The following is a 19,410-nucleotide window of genomic DNA, read 5'->3' on the forward strand; positions in this document are numbered from 1 at the left end:
ATACTATGGCCCCACACGTGACACACAATAAGTGCTGAGTGAATATTAGTTGAATGAATACATGATTGAATGAACTTGCTATGAAAAAGACAATCCAGTACAAAAATGGGCAAAGGATATTCACAATTAGTTCATAGAAGAGGAAATCCAGATGATTGATAGACATTTGATAGGATCCTCAATTTCACTAATAATTGGGGAACTGTAAATAAAAGCACCAATGAGATCTCTCTCTTCACTCATCCAATTGTCAAATATTAAAACGAACGATAACATTCAGTAATGGAGAAAATACAACGTAAATGTCCCTTCACGCATGAATTGCCCAAGATTTTTGGAAAGTATTTTTAAAATATCTGTGAACATTTACAATATACATACCCACAAATTCCTTCTAGAATTCTATTCTATAGAAATAAAAGCACACGTGCCTGAGCATATGTGTACAAGGATGTGTGTGGTTGCAGCATGCTTTGCAGTACTGAAAACCTGCATGTGCATCAACAGGAGGATGGTTGAATCAGCTGTGACAAGTCCACACCATGGAATGTTACAGTTATTTATATAAAAAAAGAATGTGTCAGATCTGTATCTACTAACCCAGAATTCTCTCTATGATATATTGTTAACTGAGAAAAATGATTGCACAAAAATGATAAAGACTCCTTTGCTTACGAAATAAACAAATACATTCTTAAATATATAGAAGGATACCTACACCAGGCTGTTATGGGGAGGGGAGTACCAAGATAGATAAAGAAAAAAAATAGATGTTTACAAAAGTAGCAATAATATACATGGTAGAGTAGGAGAATGTAACATAGGAAATCTGTCTATTAATATGATATTCCTGGGAAAGAGAAATCTGAAGGTACATATGGGCAAGGAATGAAAGGTGACACATACAAAGGTACAAAGAAAAACATCAATTTAATTTTGGGATGGGACCATGGATTATTTCTAGGTCTGTAATAAAGTGTCTGTTTCATATATGTATGTATATTGAGTGGGAAAGACTTGATGATTCACTGGGCTACAGCTTGGTGAAAAGATGTAGGATCGTTCACGCCTGTAATCCTAGCTCTCTGGGATGCCGAGGCGGGCAGATTGTTTGAGCTCAGGAGTTCGAAACCAGCCTGAGCAAGAGCGAGACCCTGTCTCTACTAAAAATGGAAAGAAATTAATCGGACAACTAAAAATATATAGAAAAAATTAGCCGGGCATGGTGATGCATGCCTGTAGTCCCAGCTACTCGGGAGGCTGAGGCAGGAGGATCGCTTGAGCCCAGGAGTTTGAGGTTGCTGTGAGCTAGGCTGACGCCACGGCACTCACTCTAGCCCAGGCAAAAGAGTGAGACTCTGTCTCAAAAAAAAAAAAAAAAAAAAAAAAAGATGTAGAATCGTGTCCCTTGATCCTGATTCTCAAAGGTTTTCGCCCCCAACCCATGAATTCACTAAGTTGCCTTCTCATGGGCCTTTCTTCAGGCTCTGGCATTTTTAAGGCCATCAGACTTTTGAGGATATTTCCCCTACATTATTGGGCCAGGGAAGCATCTGCCTCCTTTAGTTTTGGGGCTGGTATATGCCCAAACTTAGGAGGAGGAAGGGGAAAGGAGAAAAGCGCCATCCTGCGTAGGGAACGGCACGTTGTGCTAAGTGCTCAGAACACCTCAGGGCAAGCACGTTGTCTGGGCTGCTGAGCGTCTGTATGTCCTTATTTGAGGGCAAAGCGGGCACAGGCCCCATCCAGGAAGCTAAGGAGGCACAGACAGTTCTTCCCACCACCCGGCAGCCAGAATGTGGGTGTAAGCCAAAGGTGGCCACTCTGACGTCCCTTCCCAAGACGCTGAATCCTGAGGGGGTGATGCTCATGGGTCAGTTAGAGATTGAATTAGTTATCTCTTGCTGTGTAAGAGATTACCCGAAAACTTAGTGGCTTGAAACGACAAACATCTATTATCTCACAGTTTCTGTGGGTTAGGAATCTAGAAGCAGCCTGGCTGGGTGGTTCTGGTTAGGGGTCTCACGCAGGGCTGTCAGCAAGGTGTCAGCTGGGGCTGAAGTCATGTGAGTCTGTGGGCCTGTGAGTGATTGGTGCTGGAGGATCCACTTCTACTTCCACTTTCTACGTGGCTGACGGCTGGAAGCTTCAGATCCTTGCTACGTGGGCTTCTCCTTGGGCTGCCCGAGTGTCCTCATGACATGGCAGACAGCTGCTTCCCCAGAGGGCCTGATGGGCAGGGGCAGGGGGAAGGGGAGGGGGAGACCGGGAGGGGTGGGGGGCAGGGAGAAGGAGAGAGAGAGAAACACATAAGATGGAAGCCTCAGTGCTTTTATAACCTGACCCCAATGTGACGTACAATCACTTCTGCTGGTTTCTGTTGGTCACACAGACCAACCCTGGTAAGAGAAAGGGACGGCACAAGGGTGTGAGGACCAGGAGGCAGGGATCACTGAAGGCTGCCTTGGAGGCTGCTGGCACAGAGACGATTTGTAAGAACGCTTCTGTGGCAGAGTCTCGCCTGTGCCAGCCTCCCGTCGTTCTTGCCTGAGTTTGGCTCTTCCCCTTCCCGTCGAATCTATGAGTTGCCCGACACCCTTCCAATAGCGTTCTCTTCCATTTAACTTCACCAGTTGTCTTCTCTTGTTTGCAAGGACAGCCCTGAGTGTGACAGGTGCTAGGGGAATGGACAGTGGTGAGGGAGGCGGTGGGTAGTAGGGAGGACTCGCTTTATCCCCTCCCCCACAACCAAAGCCAACTCTTCTTTCAGACACGAGAGTCGGCAAAGGCCGAGAGCCAGGCCCGAGGCCCCCTTGTCTGGGAGTCAGAATCCGGCAAGCGGCTTTAACTAGATCATGATAAAGGAATTCTACACTTTGTCAACCCACCCATCTGTTTTGCTGGCTCTCGGGTTTTCCAAATTTCTGGTTGGGTTCTTTTCTGAGTTTCTTAGTTCCCTTTGCTAAAAATCCCAAGCCAACTATGCTGAGTTAAAGGGAAAGATTTTTGTCCACAGTTAGGCCTGGGAATCCCAGCTAGAGAGCCGGGGCATCTCGTGGACATGGGCTGCTGCCCAGGGGAGTGTGGGAATGAGCAGGTGGATCCTGATGGACTCTTTAGTCTCATCGCTTTACTGTCCTGCATTTACCCCATAAACAGTTGTTCAGCACCCGGCATGGGCCTGGGCTCTGTGTGGGCACTGGGTTACAAAGATGAAGGAGACACTGTTCCTTCCCTCCAGGAATCAAGTTAGATTCCTTTGGCCCACTCCAAAGGTTATTGAGTGGGAGTTCCCTGTCACTCAGGAGTCTTAGTACATCTCACTTAGGCAATATGGCAGGCCCACCGCCAAAGGCAACAGGCCCTATGTTCTCTGTATTCTAGGGAGCCAGATACCGTCCCTCCAGGGTTTACTAAAGGAGGAAGAACTGACCCTATATCCGCTAGTCAAAATCCCCATTTCCTTTTCCTTGTCCATATAACAATCTTGGGGAGAGGGGAGGTTTTTGGTTTTACTAAGGAGTATGGTGTTTATGGTGGGAGGCAGTTTCCTGCCCTCCTAACTAAAGGGTGGGGCAGGCCCGAAGAGAGTCCCTCATGGAGATTGAGAGGCGACTGCAGGAGTGGGATGCTGTTCCCGAATGGGGGCTGGATGGTGGGTAGCGGACCGTGCCTGTCTGAGCAGGGAGGAGAGGTGGGGGAAAGAGGGTGCGCTGTGGAGCAGCTTTGGGTCACGGGGACACTGGCGATTAGCCTGGCTGGAGCAATTTCTGGTGTCCTGCCCAAGCAGGTTGACTTCTGGACAAGAGGTCTCATCAGTGGCAGGACCCAGGGGGTGGGGTGAGGTAAGAGAGGTCAAGCCTGAGCTGGGTGCCCCCTGCCAGAGAACTGTGCTGGGGAGAAGCCCCCAAGGAACTTACTCCTGTGCCTCATGAGAAACCATATGTGAACATTTGCCACTTCAAGTAGTCAGGAAAGAAGTGTCAACCAACAGACAGGGCTGCAGCAGGGACCGGAAACAGGCAGGGATATTTGCCCTTTCCCACTCCGTCCTCCATTTCAACAAGGGGGAGGGTGCTATGGGGTGTCTCCCAACTAGGACATCCCTCCCTCTGCCCCCAAGTCCTTTTACTCCTAGCAGGAAGGGTCCTGGTTCAAGTTAACCCCTGGATAAGTAAGAGGGAAGATAAAATGGGATTTAAATTGAGTTTGAGAATAATGCCTTAAAGGATGGAGGTTTAACAATAGAAAGTGATCCAAAAGTAATGCAATCTGCCCGATATGTCATTAAGAGATGGAAAAGGAGATTCAACACAGGGTGGCTGAAGGCAGAAATTAGGGGGGGAAATTTCATTATTATGCCCTACGGAGTTGAGTCACCTCAACACACTGGCTTGACAAGTAAACAGAATAATTGAAATACAACGGGGCTGGTCGGGAGTCTTGCTTAGGTAAGCAGCCCCGGGGTTCTGAGAGCGCATGGAGAGGGACGTGGGCACATCCCAGGCTGTCTGCGGGCGCAGGCTGTCCGGAGGAGGGGTTGAGCCTTGGAGGAGGAGGAGGAGGAAAGGAGAAGGGGAGCAGGGTTTCCAGGCAGAGGTGACGGCACAGTATATCTGGGGAGTGGGGCTGGGACATCAAATAGAAGGCAGGAAGGATGGTTTGCAGAGATGCAGCCCTGCGAGCTGAAGGACTGAGAGCCCTGGGGCGTCACTTCAACCTGGGAGCAACACAATCGGGTTTTCTATTACATAGAACCCTCTGGTTGCCAGCTTGGCACCGCTGGGGACACTGGACCTCAAGGCATGTTCCTCACCCATGCCTTGACCCTACCCCCCTACAAAGGCCCTTTTCTCTGTGATTCCAAAATCCTGGGTCCTCACTCTTTTGCGTGTCCTTTGCCTTGATCCTGTCACTGAACCCTTCAGAGTTTCCCTCTCTGATGGGACTCTGAACGTCGCCACCCTCCCCTTAAATCATCTTCTCACTTTCCTCCTCCAGCCGTCTCTTCCCAGCCGAACAAGATGCTGTGCCTTCCCTGGGCCCGTGCCGTGCCGCCAGCACATGTCTCCTCGGGATATGTGTGTACTAAAATATCTTCCCTTTATCTTGTCTGGTCTTCGCCCCATGGGGCAAGCCAAAGGCTCCTAATTATTCTTTCACACATTAATTTAAGCTGCTTTAATTGCTGCTATGATATGTTTTATATAATATAATTAATGTTTTAATTCTGTGTACTTGCTTCCCCAGGCAGTTTTGCAAAAGGCCCAATTTTGGAATCAAGCAAATAAAGACTAAGTAATGGCTGAAGTTATTATAGTAACGCCCCCCTCCCAAAGGAATTAAAACTGTGCTTGTTTTTTTTGCCAAGTGGGTTAAAAAGGGAAAAGATATTTTAACCTTCCGAGCATATTTAAAAGGTATTTCAACATCCTGGGCATGTTAGGGTGGCTTTAATGAAGTCCCCTGGATCCCTATTTCAAGTGTTTCTGGCCTTTCGATATCCGACCACCGTCCCTTCTGTCCAAGGGGCCACTGCAGCTAAGGTCTGTGCTGAGACTACCAGCTTTGTACTCCTGACCCCAACTCCTTTTTATGACGGAGGCTGTGCTTAGAATGGGAAGTAACTGAACCCACTCACTCACTCCTTCATTTATTCATTCAACACATGTGTATTGGCGTCCTACTATGTGCCCAGGACTGGGATAGATTCAGTCCTGTCCTCAAGGAGCTCACAAGCAAATGGGGCCAGGCAGATGGAATTACAGTCCCCATGCTTAATGCATGCTATGGGAACAGTGGGAAGGAGGCAGGGTGGGGTGGAGTACCTGCCTCTGGCTCAGGGAGTTGGAGAAGCCTTAAGAGGAGGCAACATTTAAACTGGTTTCAGGAAGGAGAACAGAAGGAAGGAAACAGCAAGACACGGTGAGATAAACCATAAAGAAAAAAGATGGTGTGTTTGGGGAACTGGGAGAGGGTGAGCGCGGCTGAAGCCAGCGTGCAGCGGAGGGCATGGCAGGAAGCGAGTGTGGGCAGAGAGGTTGGGGCTGAGTAGGGAAGGGCATGCTCAGCCAGGATAAGAAGTTTGGATCATCCTGAGGGTGTAGGGGAGCTCGAAGAGGTTTTTAAGCAGGAAAGTGCCCTAATCAGATCAGATCTGGAGTTTACCAAGAGAACTGCAATAGTGTGTAGAGAGAGTTGTGTGGTATATAATAGCTGCTCAAGAAGTATGTATTGAATGAGTCAGGTTGTTGGGACAGTCCAGGTGAAAGATAAGCAGCCTCTGAATTAGGACAGGGGCAGAGGTTATAGAAAGGAGGTTGGATTCCAGAGGTAGAACTCACGAGAGTTGCAAATGTGCCCTTGGAAGCAGAAGCCACGAGAATGGGGTCAGCAGCCTCTTCCTTTCCTTTCGTTACTGCTCCACGCAGTCTGGCCGCTTGGCCTGTTCCAGACATTCAGAGCTTGGATGGTCATCACTCCAACCACTGTGTGGTTCAAGCTCCTCAGGTTTCCTTGGGGGAAAATTGAGGCTCAAGGAAACCCCCAGTCCGTCAGAGGCAGAACCCGGACCAGAACTCAGACGTTCCATGCTGCAGAGCAGAGTGTTAACGCTGATTTCGAGAACGGCTGGAAGGACGCCTCGTGCTAGCCAGCTGCAGCTGCCTATGTGATGGCTCCTGGGAGCGTCACCGGCGAAACCTCAACTTCTTCGACTTCCATGGCAGGATCATCCCGGTCTCCTGGGTCTGAAAAGCCAGGCGGGTGAACCTTCTTGCTGAGCCACCACAGCTCCTGATGCTGCACCTGGTGCTGGGGGCGCTGCGGGGCGGGGGAGCAGCGCTTAGGCACGTCGTCGCTGGAGGCCATCAGGTTCTACATTCTTCACCAGTACCCGACGGTGAATGTCATCAGCTTCAAGTGCCTGCTGAAGCAGGCCCTGGCCATGGGCATGCATAGCAGCCTCCTCACCAGGCCTCTCAATTCCAAGGCCAAGGGGGCCACTGGCAGCTTCAAATTCGTTCCTGAGCACAAGAGGAAAATCCAGCTCAGGAGGATGGCTGCCTCGGTGGTCCCTAGGAGAGCTGGGGAGGCCAAGGAGAAGGGCCCCATGGAACCAAGTGAGGCAAAAAAGAGCCTTTCCAGTTTGGGCGAGGTGGAAAAGCCAGCCAAGAAGCCTGGGGAGGTGAGGAAGGCGCCTCCCAAACCATGTACAGCCACACAGAAGGCCCCCAAGAAAGGCAGCAGGGCCAACGACATAGAGGCAAAACTGGCCGAGGCTAGCAAGGCTTCCCCTAAAGCCAGACAAGACCACATGGGCCCCTTCCAGTACCAACCAGCTCAGCAGAAGGTCAAAGGTCAAATGCAGTAGGAAAGGCCAAGCATTTTCTTGGTCTTCTTTGACGTGATGGGCTGTTAAACAGACAGAATTAAAAAATACTGTGGAGCTGTGCAACTATTCACAAATTCCACTTCACACAGAAACACAGCGCACCGTTGTCAAAAGGTGGTAACAGACTGGCGTACTGGACCCCCCAAAACTCTGGCCAACCAGCCCTGTGCGGTAGTGGTGCCAGTCAGGCAGGGAAAGTTAAAACTAAATCATGAGTGTAACAGTTGTCAATTTAGCCCTTAGGGCTTACTAATGTTCTAATCGTGCCGGTCAATTTGGGGGGATTATTTCATTGAAACTTATTTTATTCCTTGGTATTTTAAATACATTCATTAAAAAAACAACAACAAAAAAACGGCTCGAGGGGGCCAGGAACTGGGGAAATACAGGCACAGGGTGTGTGTGTGTCTCTGCAGAATGATAGGGCCCTGAGGCTCCTCACATTCTCAGGAGGTCCTATGATAGCACAAAAGGCTGGTCCACTCAATAAAGTCCTGTCTCCAGGCGCTGGGTGGGAGCTGGGACGCGGTGGGGACGCATGGGTGCACGGATGCATGGACAGGGAAGCTGGGACGCCGCGCCCACACGAGGGAATTTCCTTTGAAAGAGAGTGAAACTCTGGGTTGGAAACCCCTTTTCCTAGAAATGCCTCCCCGCACTCAACGTGACCTTCCCGTTTTCTGGGGTGGTGGGGAGGGGACTTCCTGAGACCACTCTATCCACGGTGGAAACGCTTTCGGTTCTGCCAGGATTCCCGGAGGCAGCGGGGGTAAGGCAGTGCGGAAGAGAACCGTGGGGGGTCCCTATGGCGGCCCCCCAGCACCCATGGGGACCTCTTTCTCCTCCCTCTGCCCCCCTGGAAGCAGGCTGGCTCCCGGCCCGCCTGGGCTTGGCCTTTGGGGGTCCAGGGGGCAGGGAGAAAGGGCTCCTTCTGGGACCCCGCCTCTTCCCCTACCGAGCGAAGCGCGTCCCTAAACTCCCGGAGGGAATTAGAGTCCTGGGAATGTCCTGGGGAAATCCCTGCGCTGTGACTTCCAAGGGGCTCCGCCCCCCTCGCAGGCGGACCGCGATTGGGCCTCCAAGACCCCACCCCTTTCCTGGGCGGGGCCAGGGCTGGGACAGGGGAGTTACTAGCGGCCCCGCCCGGGCGCCTAGTCCCCCGCCGCCTGGGTCTCACCTCGCCATGGCTCGTCTGCGTCTGCAGTGTGTCCTCTGGGGCTGCTTGCTGACCGCCGTGAGTTGTTCTTGCCCGGACCCGACAGGATTTGAGAGTGGGGAATGAGAAGGAAAGAGAAGCAAGACTTCGGGGAGGAGACCTTCCTAGCTGGTTTTGGGGGGACAGAAGGGTGGATGGAGGCTGGGCAAAGTACCCTGGTTCCTGGCTAAATGAGGTGGGCTGCCTCTCCCCTCTCGCCTGGTTGGGGTCCCAGGTAGCCCACAGAGGCCGCTTAGGGAAGGCATGGCTGGCACACACGTGCCTGGGCGGTGTGGATGGGTTTGGGGTTTAGGGAGCCTCCGAGGCTGCCCACACAGAGACTGGTAGGGGTTTGGGGGAAGGGGAGAGTGAGGCGGGCCAAGGGAAGGGGTGGGTCTGGCCCGTTTCCTGTCCCTTTCCCGTTGTGGACAAATGCCAGCCTCTGTGAGTGATTATCATCTTCTTGCCAGCTGGGGCTGTCTTCTTCCAGGGCATCTTGTGGGAACAAGGGGTGGCAGCAGAGTCCCAGGTACTTTTTTGAGAAGGCAAGGAGCTTTTAACACCCCCTCCCCATCAGAGGAATCCCAAGGCTGTGTCCTTGTGCCCTGAATTTAAGATGACATGGGGGGACCCCTGGGAGAGAAGAAGAGTTCAAGGAAGGGATGGGAAATCAGCAGGGGTTTCTCCGGGCAATGGAGGGCTGAGACTCAACCAAGCGTATCTCCGGGATTTTCAGAAGCCCACACTTGACTCAATTTTTATTGAAATGTATTTTTGTAGTTCCTCATTCTGGAGGCTGGGAATCCCCCAAGTACCTGGCCCTCTCGATCCAGCCCCTCTGGCCTCCCCCTACTTTCAGGGGCTGTAGATGCTGGCATGAGGTCTGGGCAGGAATGCCCCATGGCGTGGGGGTTGGCAGCAAGGGAAGAGAGGGAGTGGGGAAGCTGCTTTGGTCCCAGAGCTTTCATTTTCACCCTAAGCAGTGGCTCTTAGGGAGAAAGGAGGCAGGGAGAAGGTGGAGCTGGAGAGAGGCGAAGACAGTCCTTGTGGGAGGATGGAGGAAGAGCCAGAGGAGATGGGATGAAGTGTGGTCTTCTCAAGAATAGGGTCTGCCCTTATAATCCCCAATTTTGGCTCCCTGTAGAGGTTGGGCTGTGACAACCACAGTAGCAGGGGCTACTTACTGAGGGCTTCCCATGTGTCAGACTCTGAGCAAAACACTACATGCATTCTTGGTCTGATTTCTCCCCACTCCCCCATTATACAGATGTGCAAACTGAGGCTCAAAAGGGGGAATTGTCTCCCGAAGGATCTCATAACTAGGTAATGGTGGAAGCTGGATATGAATCTACAACTTCCAGATTCCTGAGCCTGCCTCTCAGAGGATGAAAGTCTTCAAGCCCTTGTCCTGAGCTCTTTGTGGCAGAAGAACCAGAGCTTTGGGGAGTGAGATTGACAGATTTTAAGAGGAGGAGCTGTACTTACCACGTATTTGAAGACAGTATCAAGGATTTCAATGATCTGGGAGCATAGTGGGAATGTCCATGTTCATAGGATGGTGCCTTGTGATGTGCTGGTCGGGGCAGTAGCCTTTTCTACTTCCTTCTTCATTTGGGTTAAGACACAGTTCTGTAAATAATTTGTTCAGATACTCAGGTTGAGTGACAGCTACCAATTGGGATCCTGGACAGCCAGCCAGTGAGCCAGGGTGCTGGGCATCCAAGTAGGTACATCTGTATGATGAGTAAAACTGCCATTTAATGAGCATCTCCTATGTTCCAGACACTGTGCCATTTATATATGTATAAATACATATATTTATATTCTTTTCCATTTTCACAACCTAACCTGCAGGACAGATATTAGGACTCGCATTTTAGAGTTGAGGAAACTGAAGCTAAGAGAAGCAAAATAACTAGTGTTACAAAGTCAAAACTGGAGCCTAAAGCTGTCTGACTTTCAAAACTGTGCTCTTTTCCCTGGCTGTCCTCAAAGTGTGGGATGATTTTAGGGAGCACATGCACAGGGAACTAAACACAGACTCACTTTACAGTTCTTTTAAAAATGCTTCTCATTTTTTTCAAGGAGGAAGTCTCTGGAGGTAGACTCTAGTTAATGCCTCTCAAAGTCTTGCTTATCCTCCTTTTAAAACAAAAATCAAGAGCAGGCCTGGGGTGGAGGGCCTTCAGCAATTAAAGCAACCAGCTGGGGTTTAATAACATTGCTGTGTTTGCTTTGAATTTATTTTTAAGGTTACCATTTATTTCTGAGAAGCTATACTGTTTCTTCTCTCATGGCGATGAAGTAAGGTTTACATTGAAAATAAATGCATTTAAATTAACAAGTAGTAATTGATAGCACGAGTGGTACCCAGATGTAGTAAAAGCAGTGTAGGTGAAACACAAGTTGATGGAGAGAAAGAAGGAGCTGAGTTCTCATTCGGAATTTGTCACCGTGAGACCCTGGACGAGCGACCCCGCCTCTCTGGTGGTCAGTCTCGCCATCTGGAAAATGAAAGAGTGGGAGTTGACCCTTCCAGCTTCACCATCCTAGCACTGTATGAGGGAGGGGCTGGATGAGCAGGCGATGAGGAGCTGGAGGGAGAAAATGGGGCTTGGAGCGGGGAAGGAAGAGGAGCAGAAGAATGGGAGGAAGAGGCCGAGTGCTAAATATAGCCCCGTCCAGGAATGGGACCAGCCGAAGCCAGCCAGCCTCAGGATGCCAGGGCAGGCACTGGAGTCCTCATGTCCTGCTGGGAATTTGGGAAGAGGAAGCATTGGGAGTCCAATCAAAAGGCAGATCTGGGCCGGGCGCGGTGGCTCACGCCTGTAATCCTAGCACTCTGGGAGGCCGAGGCGGGCAGATTGTTTGAGCTCAGGAGTTCGAGGCCAGCCTGAGCAAGAGCGAGACCCCCGTCTCTACTAAAAATAGAAAGAAATTAATCGGACAACTAAAAATATATAGAAAAAATTAGCCAGGCATGGTGGTACATGCCTGTAGTCCCAGCTACTCGGGAGGCTGAGGCAGTAGGATCGCTTGAGCCCAGGAGTTTGAGGTTGCTGTGAGCTAGGACGCCACGGCACTCACTCTAGCCAGGGCAAAGAGTGAGACTCTGTCTCAAAAAAAAAAAAAAAAAAAAAAAAAGATCTGTTCAGTTGAGAGAACGTTGTGAGTTCCAGTGCCATTGCTTTGTAAAATGCCAGAATGATTCTCTGGGCGTGTTTGTAATGAGCTCAGCTGGCAGTTTAGTTAAAAACAAACACCAAGTCATATGCAGGCTCCGTTTTCCGCTTTGGACTTCCACTTCAGTTGCAGCCTCTGTCCTTGCCGACTTTCACTTTTCTGCCAAGGAGGCCACAGTGGAGATTTCAAGCTCTCTTCAAATTGCACAATTCTGTTTTTAGGTCCACCCGGAACTACACAGTGCATGCACAGGACAAAAGTACCTACTAAACAGTCACTGCTGTTCTTTGTGCCGGCCAGGTGAGATGCCAAGCCTCTAGCCCCGCAGTGGGACCCCTCTTGGTTTGCTGGCATATGCAGACCCCATGTATTACCTGTAAACTGGAGTCTGAAATGACCCGTTTCCCACCCCTGCCTTGCTGTCAGAATGTTCTGGGTTCCCTCTCTGCCAGGTAAACCTCTGTCTACCCTAGATTAGGATTCCTATCTCCTCTATCTTTCCCACCATGCTATGAAGGGTCCGAGACTTTCATCTCTGAATCCCCCACTCTAAAGCCTGGCCTGATCATTCTGGGATAAGTGTCTGACTCACTTGAATTAGCCACAGCTCACAGCTGCCTCATTTCCTGACGTTTTCCAGGAGAGAAACTTGTGGATGAGTGCACAGATGTCATCGACACAAAATGCCGGCCTTGCAGTAACGGCGAATTCCTAGACACCTGGAACAGAGAGAGATACTGCTACCAGCACAAACACTGCGACCACAGTGCGTGGGCTGTTGGGAAGGGGACCCCCTGGGAGCCAGGCTCACATTCCAGCTCACGTTGCTGACAGTGCAGCCATTCTGATTTTATGTAGCCAGGGTCTGTTCTGATTGGTTGGAGTCTGGGTTGGACTGGCCGTTAGATATTAACAATTTGACGGCCATCTCTACTTGGAAGAGGGTCTAAGGGAAAAAGAGCAGGTAGGATGGGGAGTGGGGCTCTGAGTGTGGCCCAGCATGGAGTTCCCATCCTTCTGGCCTGTCTCTGCTCAGATCTAGGGCTTCGGGTGCAGAGGCAGGGCACCTCCGTAACAGACACCACCTGCACCTGTGAAGAAGGCCTGCACTGCACCAGCGAGGCCTGCGAGAGTTGCGCCCCGCACAGCTCGTGCTCCCCTGGCTTTGGCGTCAAGCGGATCGGTAAGTGGCCTGTCCAGGAATCAGCTCTGGAGATAAGACAGACAAGCGTAGGGTCAAAGGTGAGAGGCTGGGCAGGGGGTGCTTAGCCCCAGGGCCAGAGGAAGCGACACTCCAGCCTACAACGGCATGCCTGCTAGAGTGAGCAGGAGATGGGACCTTTTCCATGGCACTGCCCGCCGTGGGGATCTGCCTTTGGGGGCGTCGGCAGAAGTCTCCTGGGGGCTGCAGCCGTCTGGGAAGGAGTGCTCAGGGCAGGAGCTCTTCCTGTCCTGCTTGTCCACTGGGAGCCAGACAAGTGTCACTGTGACGGGTAACATCCCCCTCCCCACCCGCTCCAGGTACAGGCATTTCTGACACCGTCTGCGAACCCTGCGCAGTCGGCTTCTTCTCCAACGTGTCGTCTGCTTTCGAGGAGTGTCACCGCTGGACAAGGTATAAGGACTCATCCCTTGTGCTTCCTGCCCCAACAGTGGCATGGACCTGCCTCCTCTCTCTCCAGCCACTCCGCGGGGCAGTCTCGCTCCCCAAAGTCCACACACACTTGCACACTTGTGAAACATCTATAGAGTGGCCTTCTGATCGGCCAGATGGGCACGTTTCAGCATTTTCTTGCCTGCCGTCTCTTGGTGGTCGTAGATACCGCTGAGCTCTCAATCTTCATGAGGCTGTCCCATCTTGGGGGTGTCGGGACACTCCTCTTCATTCTCCTTCTGCTTCTCCTTGGTCTTCCTCCTCTTCCCTGTTCCTTACCTGGTTTTCTAGGGCTTTGTTCTGGGATCTCCTGTCTAATGCCTTTGCCAGCCTCTCCTGTGCCATCTCACCCACACCCATGGCTTCCACTCCCATCTCTCTCCCATGGCTCCCAATCAGCGTCTCCAGTCTAGATCTGCCTCCTGGGTCCCAGACTGTCATGTCCAATTGCTGAGTGTTCCCCTCCAGCCGGCGGCTCACAGGCATCTCAAGCTCTGTGCATCCCAGGGGCGCTCACCCACCTACTCCCCTCTCCTTGTGTGAAGGGCACCACTGCGGCTTTGGGCACTCACCCCTGGGCCTCCCTTCCTCCCCCCAATCCAAACCAGTCACCAGGTCCTGTCCATCTGGCCCTCTAAGTGTTTGGGGGTCCGTCTCCTCACTGTCTACACTGTCATCACTTTCGTCTGGGCCTCATCACTGTGGTCTGGGTGACGCCTTTGCCTCCTCACTGGTCTCCCTGCCTCTAGCCTCTGCCCTTCAGCTGGTTCTCCATCCCCTTGCTGAAGTGAGTGTTCTACATTTCCTTTCGGATCACGACACCCCCCTGTTTGAAATGCTTCATGGCTCTGTTGCCTTCAGGATGAACAAACCCAGACTCCTTAGCACGGCATTTGACCTTCCAGCCGCATTTCCTCGTCTCCTCCCTGCATGGCATTGCGTCCTGCTTCCTGTGGTCCCCTGAACACACGGTCATTCTCTTGCATCAGACTCTTCTGCCTAGAGTACCTTAAACACATGCCCCATTAACTTTTTGCATTTAATTTTTAAAATTGGGAAACATAGGCACATGGGACAGAAAACACGAAAGGGCCCACAGCGATGTCCCCCCTTCAGCCCTGCTCCTCAGCTCCCAGTTCTCCACCCTGGAGGGAGCCACTGTCCCTTGCATACCCTTCCAGAGATTCTATAGTACACACATGCAAACAAAAAAACACATGCCCACAAACACACATATTCTCCTTCCTTTTACTGTTTACATGAATACTGGCATACCATATACATTTTACTTGTTAACTGTTTGCCTTTCCCTGGTAGATTGCAAACTCCTTATATGTAGAGACTTAGCCTTTTTCCCCCCTTCCATTGATACATCCCCTTTGCCTAAAACAGTGCCTAATGCATTTCAGGAGCTCAGTCAATTTTTTTTTTTTTTTTAGACAGAATCTCGCTCTGTTGCCCCAGGTAGAATGCAGTGGCATCATCGTAGCTCACTGCAACCTCAAACTCCTGGGCTCAAGTGATCCTCCCACCTCAGCGTCCTGAGTAGCTGGGACTATAGGTGCATACCACGAAGCCCAGCTAATTTTTCTGATTTTAGTAGAGACAGGGGTCTCATTCTTGCTCAGACCAGTCTTGAACTCCTGAGCTCAAGCAATCCTCCCATCTCAGCCTCCCAGAGTGCTAGGCTTGCAGGCGTCAGCCACCATGCCCGGCCAATTTTTTCTTTTTTTCAAGAGACGGGGTCTTGCTCTGTCATCCAGGCTAGAGTACAGTGGCCTGATCATAGCTCATTGCAACCTTGAACTCCTGGGCTAAGCGATCCTCCCACCTCAGCCTCTCAAGTAGCTAGGACTATAGGCACATACCACCACACCTGGCTAATTTAAAAACATTCTTGTAGAGATGGGGTCTTGCTATGTTGCCCAGGCTGGTCTGGAACTCTTGGCCTCACACAATCCTTCTGCCTTGGCTTGGCCTCCCAAAGTGCTGGGATTACAGGTGTGAGTCACCATGCTTGCCTGCTCAATACACTTTCACTGATAGATGTTGACCGATAAATGGAGGCACCGGTGGTAGAGTAGAATCAGCACACTGGCTTATAATCTGACTGCAGCTCAGTAAGTGTGTGACCCTCACCTCTCTGAGCCTCGGTGTCCTCAACCGGAAAATGGGAGCGACCTTCATCTCACAAGGCTTGGGATAGACACGTTAAAGTGTGTTGTAAACTCTCGAATGCTCCTCTTAATGTAAAACTAAAGTGTGCTTTCTCTGAAGCTTCTCTCTCCTTCCCCACCTTAGATGGTTTTTCCTGGGCGACATCCTTCTCTGTCCATTCTTCCCCACTCCTCCTGGGGTCACCCTGGACCGGGTCTTCAGCATCTCATGGCTGGCCTCCTGCTTCGCCTCCTGGCTGGCCACTCGTCTGTCGTTTCTCCTCTGGGCTCTCTGGCGGGCTGAATGCTCTAACTGATTAAGTCATCTGGCTGGTTGAGGATGAGACCTGCCAGCTGAATCCAGTCAAGGCCTTCATGCCTGGTTATCAGCAATGTGGTTCTAAAGACTCGATCTTCCGTCGTTCCCCAACACTATCCTGCATGCCACCTGCCCGACGTCCCTCACATCGTGTTGTCCTGCTTAGCTAGAATGCGCTGTTGCTCCACATTCGCCGTCCCTCAGGGCTCACGCAGATCTTTCCTCCACAGGGCATTTGTTCTGGAAGACCCTTAAACCAGAGGTTCTTAACCTGGGGCAGTTTTTCTCCCTGTGGAACATCTGGCAGCGTCTGACACATTTTGGTTGTTGCAGCTGGGCAGGGGGATGCTACTGGCATCTGGTGGGTAGAGGCCAGGGGTGCTGCCAAACATCCACAACAAAGAATGATCCAGCCCGAATGTCTCTGGTGCCAAGGTTGAGAAACCCTGTCTTAAACTGAACTCATCATCTCACCATCCCAGCCATGATGGTCCTTGTCTCCAATGAACACTTCCTACTTCACTTTAGCCTGTATCACAAAGCTTCGCACTCATTATAGACTCTCCTACTTATTATCAGTACTTCTTCAAGATGAGCAATAATCTTTTCTCTGCACTTATGAGTTCCATAAGAACAGAGTCTCTGTTCATTCCTATAATACCCAGCATAGGACGTTGTACACAAGGCATCTCCAGTGAACCTGGACTTGCTGATTGGAGACTGTCTCCCTCCGGGGTTGGAAATCTTTGGTTTGGGAAACTTAATATCTCTTTCTGTGTGTGTGTGTGCACATGTGTCTGTGTGTAGGTGTGAGACCCAAAACCTGATAGAGCTACAGGCAGGAACTGACAAGGCTGATACTGTTTGTGGTGAGTCCTGGACAATGGGCCCTGGCAGCAGTCTAGGGAGGTGGGAACTCAAGGGGGAGACTGAGGCACATAGAAACACTGGGTGGGGAAAGGGTGAGGGGAGGTGAAATGAGAGGGGGAGGCATCCTAGCTCTGCCACTTATCTTGGGAGCCTGGGCAAGTTACTTTCCCTCTCTGAGCCTCAGTTTCTTTATCTGTAAAATGGGATAATAGCACCTCCCTTAGTAGGTTGGTGTAAGTGCCTGGCATGGGTTCTTGCACTTTGGAGGCACTCCATAAATGCTGTTCTGCCACCCTGCACTTCAGGTACTAGTGCGGGTGATGTTGTCCCCTCTCAGCTTCAGTTCAGATTTTAGAATGAGAAGGTTGGCCTACAGCACAGTTCACAAACTCAGATAACTACAGGGACTAGGCAGGTCACGCTAATGAGTGAAAAAGGTCAGGGGTAAAAGAAATACATTCTCTTTGCTTTTTCTTAAAATTTACTTTCCTCTTGGCAGGGCTGGGACTAGAGTGAGGTGAGCTAGACACTTGCCCCAGGCACAATATTTATCGGGGTGCCATAAAAATGCAGTGATTAAGATGAATAACATTTGGATGCAATATTTTTAAAAATCAAAATTAATGCAAAAAATCTACGATGAACAAAAAAGTAAAATTTTAAATAAAGAACAGAATCCAACCCAGCATTTGCACAACCCCATCTTACTTGCCTCACCCTAATCCTGGCCCTGGTTCCAATAAAACTTTATTTAAAAAGCGGGCAACTGGCCTATGGGCTGTAGTTTGCTGAATTGGTGTCTTCCTGCTGATTTTCAAAATATGGCATTAAAATAGCACTTATCTTGATTACGGAGTTTTTGGTGTCCCCTTAAATTTTGTCTTAAAGCAATTGCATCCCGTGCCTTACCCTATCCCTGCTTGCCTCTGGGTCTTTTTTTCATTTACTCACTTAGAATAGAGACTTAGGTACAAGACACTTTGCTTTCCCCCTCCGCTCTTCTGTAAGAAAAGCAACAGTGCAGAGACGAGTAGGGCTCGGTGGGGAGTGCGTGTGCAGGCACAGATAGCTACCGCCGCTCAGCGCGGTGACCAGGTGGGGAGGCTGCCTGCTGGGGCTCAAGCTTCCCAATTTTTAAGAGAAACCAGATATCCAGATTTTTTTAAACATTAAAAAAAATGCAGAGACATCTGCCAGCCACTTTTCCCCAAGGGCCACCCCGATGTCGATGAGCTTGCATATTGGATTTTACAGTCTGGCAAGGCATGGCAGCGTTGGGCACAGGGGAGGCCTGGGGGTGTGTCACCCTGAAGTCTTGATTTCTCCAGGTCCCTGGGAACGGCCGAGAGCCTGGGTGTTGATCCCCATCACGCTGGGGATCCTGTGTGCCATCGTCCTCTTGGTGTCTGTCTACATCAGTGAGTCCCCAGGTGGGGAGGTGCTGGGGGGGGCAACCTGTTTCCTGGTCTGGCCTCCCCAACTTTCTATCCTTTCTTTCTCTAGGAAAGGTGGTCAAGAAGCCAAAGGTTAAGGTAGGTCACCTCGGGAACTGGGACAGAGCTTTGGCAAACTGGGAAGAAAGATTGACACGCTGCTGCCTGTGGGGCAGGAAAACAGATTCTGGGTCTGTCCCTGTGGCCACCGGGGTGGCAGCAGGACTGGCTACTCTCACTCCCACGCCCCCATGCTCCGGCCTTGGCTCTTTCTGTCCACTCCCTCAGTGCCGGGTTTTGTCACCTCCCCACCGAGCTGCCCTGGCACCACTGGCAAAGTCTAACCCTGGCTGTTCTTCACACCTCCTGGCACTGAGCACGTGGGGAGCCACATCTTTGGGTGCTGGTGCCGGGTCAGCTGGGTGGTAGCAAGAGGAACAGCTCCCTGAACCCACTGGCTCCCCCTCTGGAAACTCCTTGTCACCCTTGGTGTGGCCAGCAGGGGGCAGGAGGCACCCAAGGAATCGACGCTGATCCAGCATGTGGGGAAGGGGAAAGGGCTTGGGCAGGGATCCGCTTCCCAGCCAGGGGCTCCTCGGAGGTGCAGCTGCCCCTGCTGTCGGGGTAACCTCACACCTTGGCTCCCCAGGCCCTTCACCCCGAGGCTGTGTTGCAGGATCCCCAGGAGACAGTTTATCTGGAGGATCATGCTGGCCCCAACCCTGCCACTCCAGTGCAAGAAACCCTGCACGGGTGCCAGCCCGTCACCCAGGAGGATGGCAAAGAAAGCCGAATCTCAGTTCAGGAGAGACAGTGAGCTGTGCGTGCCCAGGGGCGTGGCAGCATGGGCACCCTGCCAGAGAGCCTGGGGCTGCCATGGTGCAAGAGCGAGGGGCCAGCCCTGACCGGGCACAGCCTCCCTCTGCCTGCACCCCTGTGATCGAGACAGCAGCCCTAGCACCGGACACAGAAACAGTTCACCTTGGAGAACCTCTCATCCCAGCCCTGGAGCCCAGCCAGTCTCCAGCTTGTTTTGAAAGATGGAGGCAAAACTTTGGTGGTGGTGGCAGGGGTGATATAGTAATAGCCACGACACCCTCCAACCCAGCAGATAGGTGTCCAGAGATGTGTCTTGGTGGCTTCCCTGTGCCCAGGGAGACACACACGGATTGTCTCTTGCAGCATTGTTCGTGACAGTGTACGACTG

General features: G+C 51.3%; 1 protein-coding gene across 2 annotated transcripts; it reads left to right on the top strand.

Moving 5' to 3' along the window:
• The first annotated feature begins 8,557 nt into the window (after positions 1–8,557).
• Positions 8,558–19,089, top strand: CD40 (CD40 molecule, TNF receptor superfamily member 5). 2 transcript variants are annotated; one of them, XM_012640417.1, is made up of 9 exons: positions 8,558–8,627; positions 11,993–12,071; positions 12,412–12,537; positions 12,808–12,954; positions 13,293–13,386; positions 16,708–16,769; positions 18,099–18,188; positions 18,274–18,302; positions 18,853–19,089. In XM_012640417.1, the coding sequence occupies exons 1-9, from the start codon at positions 8,577–8,579 to the stop codon at positions 19,018–19,020; spliced, it is 846 nt and encodes a 281-aa protein (XP_012495871.1). In that variant the 5' UTR covers positions 8,558–8,576; the 3' UTR covers positions 19,021–19,089. The 2 variants fall into 2 exon arrangements, with proteins under 2 accessions (XP_012495871.1, XP_012495872.1); XM_012640418.1 differs by having other exon boundaries at positions 18,880–19,089.
• Positions 19,090–19,410: the final 321 nt, after the last annotated feature.

Source organism: Propithecus coquereli, unplaced genomic scaffold, assembly GCF_000956105.1.
Source record: "Propithecus coquereli isolate 6110/MARCELLA unplaced genomic scaffold, Pcoq_1.0 Scaffold153, whole genome shotgun sequence".
In the NCBI taxonomy this organism is placed as follows: domain Eukaryota; kingdom Metazoa; phylum Chordata; class Mammalia; order Primates; family Indriidae; genus Propithecus; species Propithecus coquereli.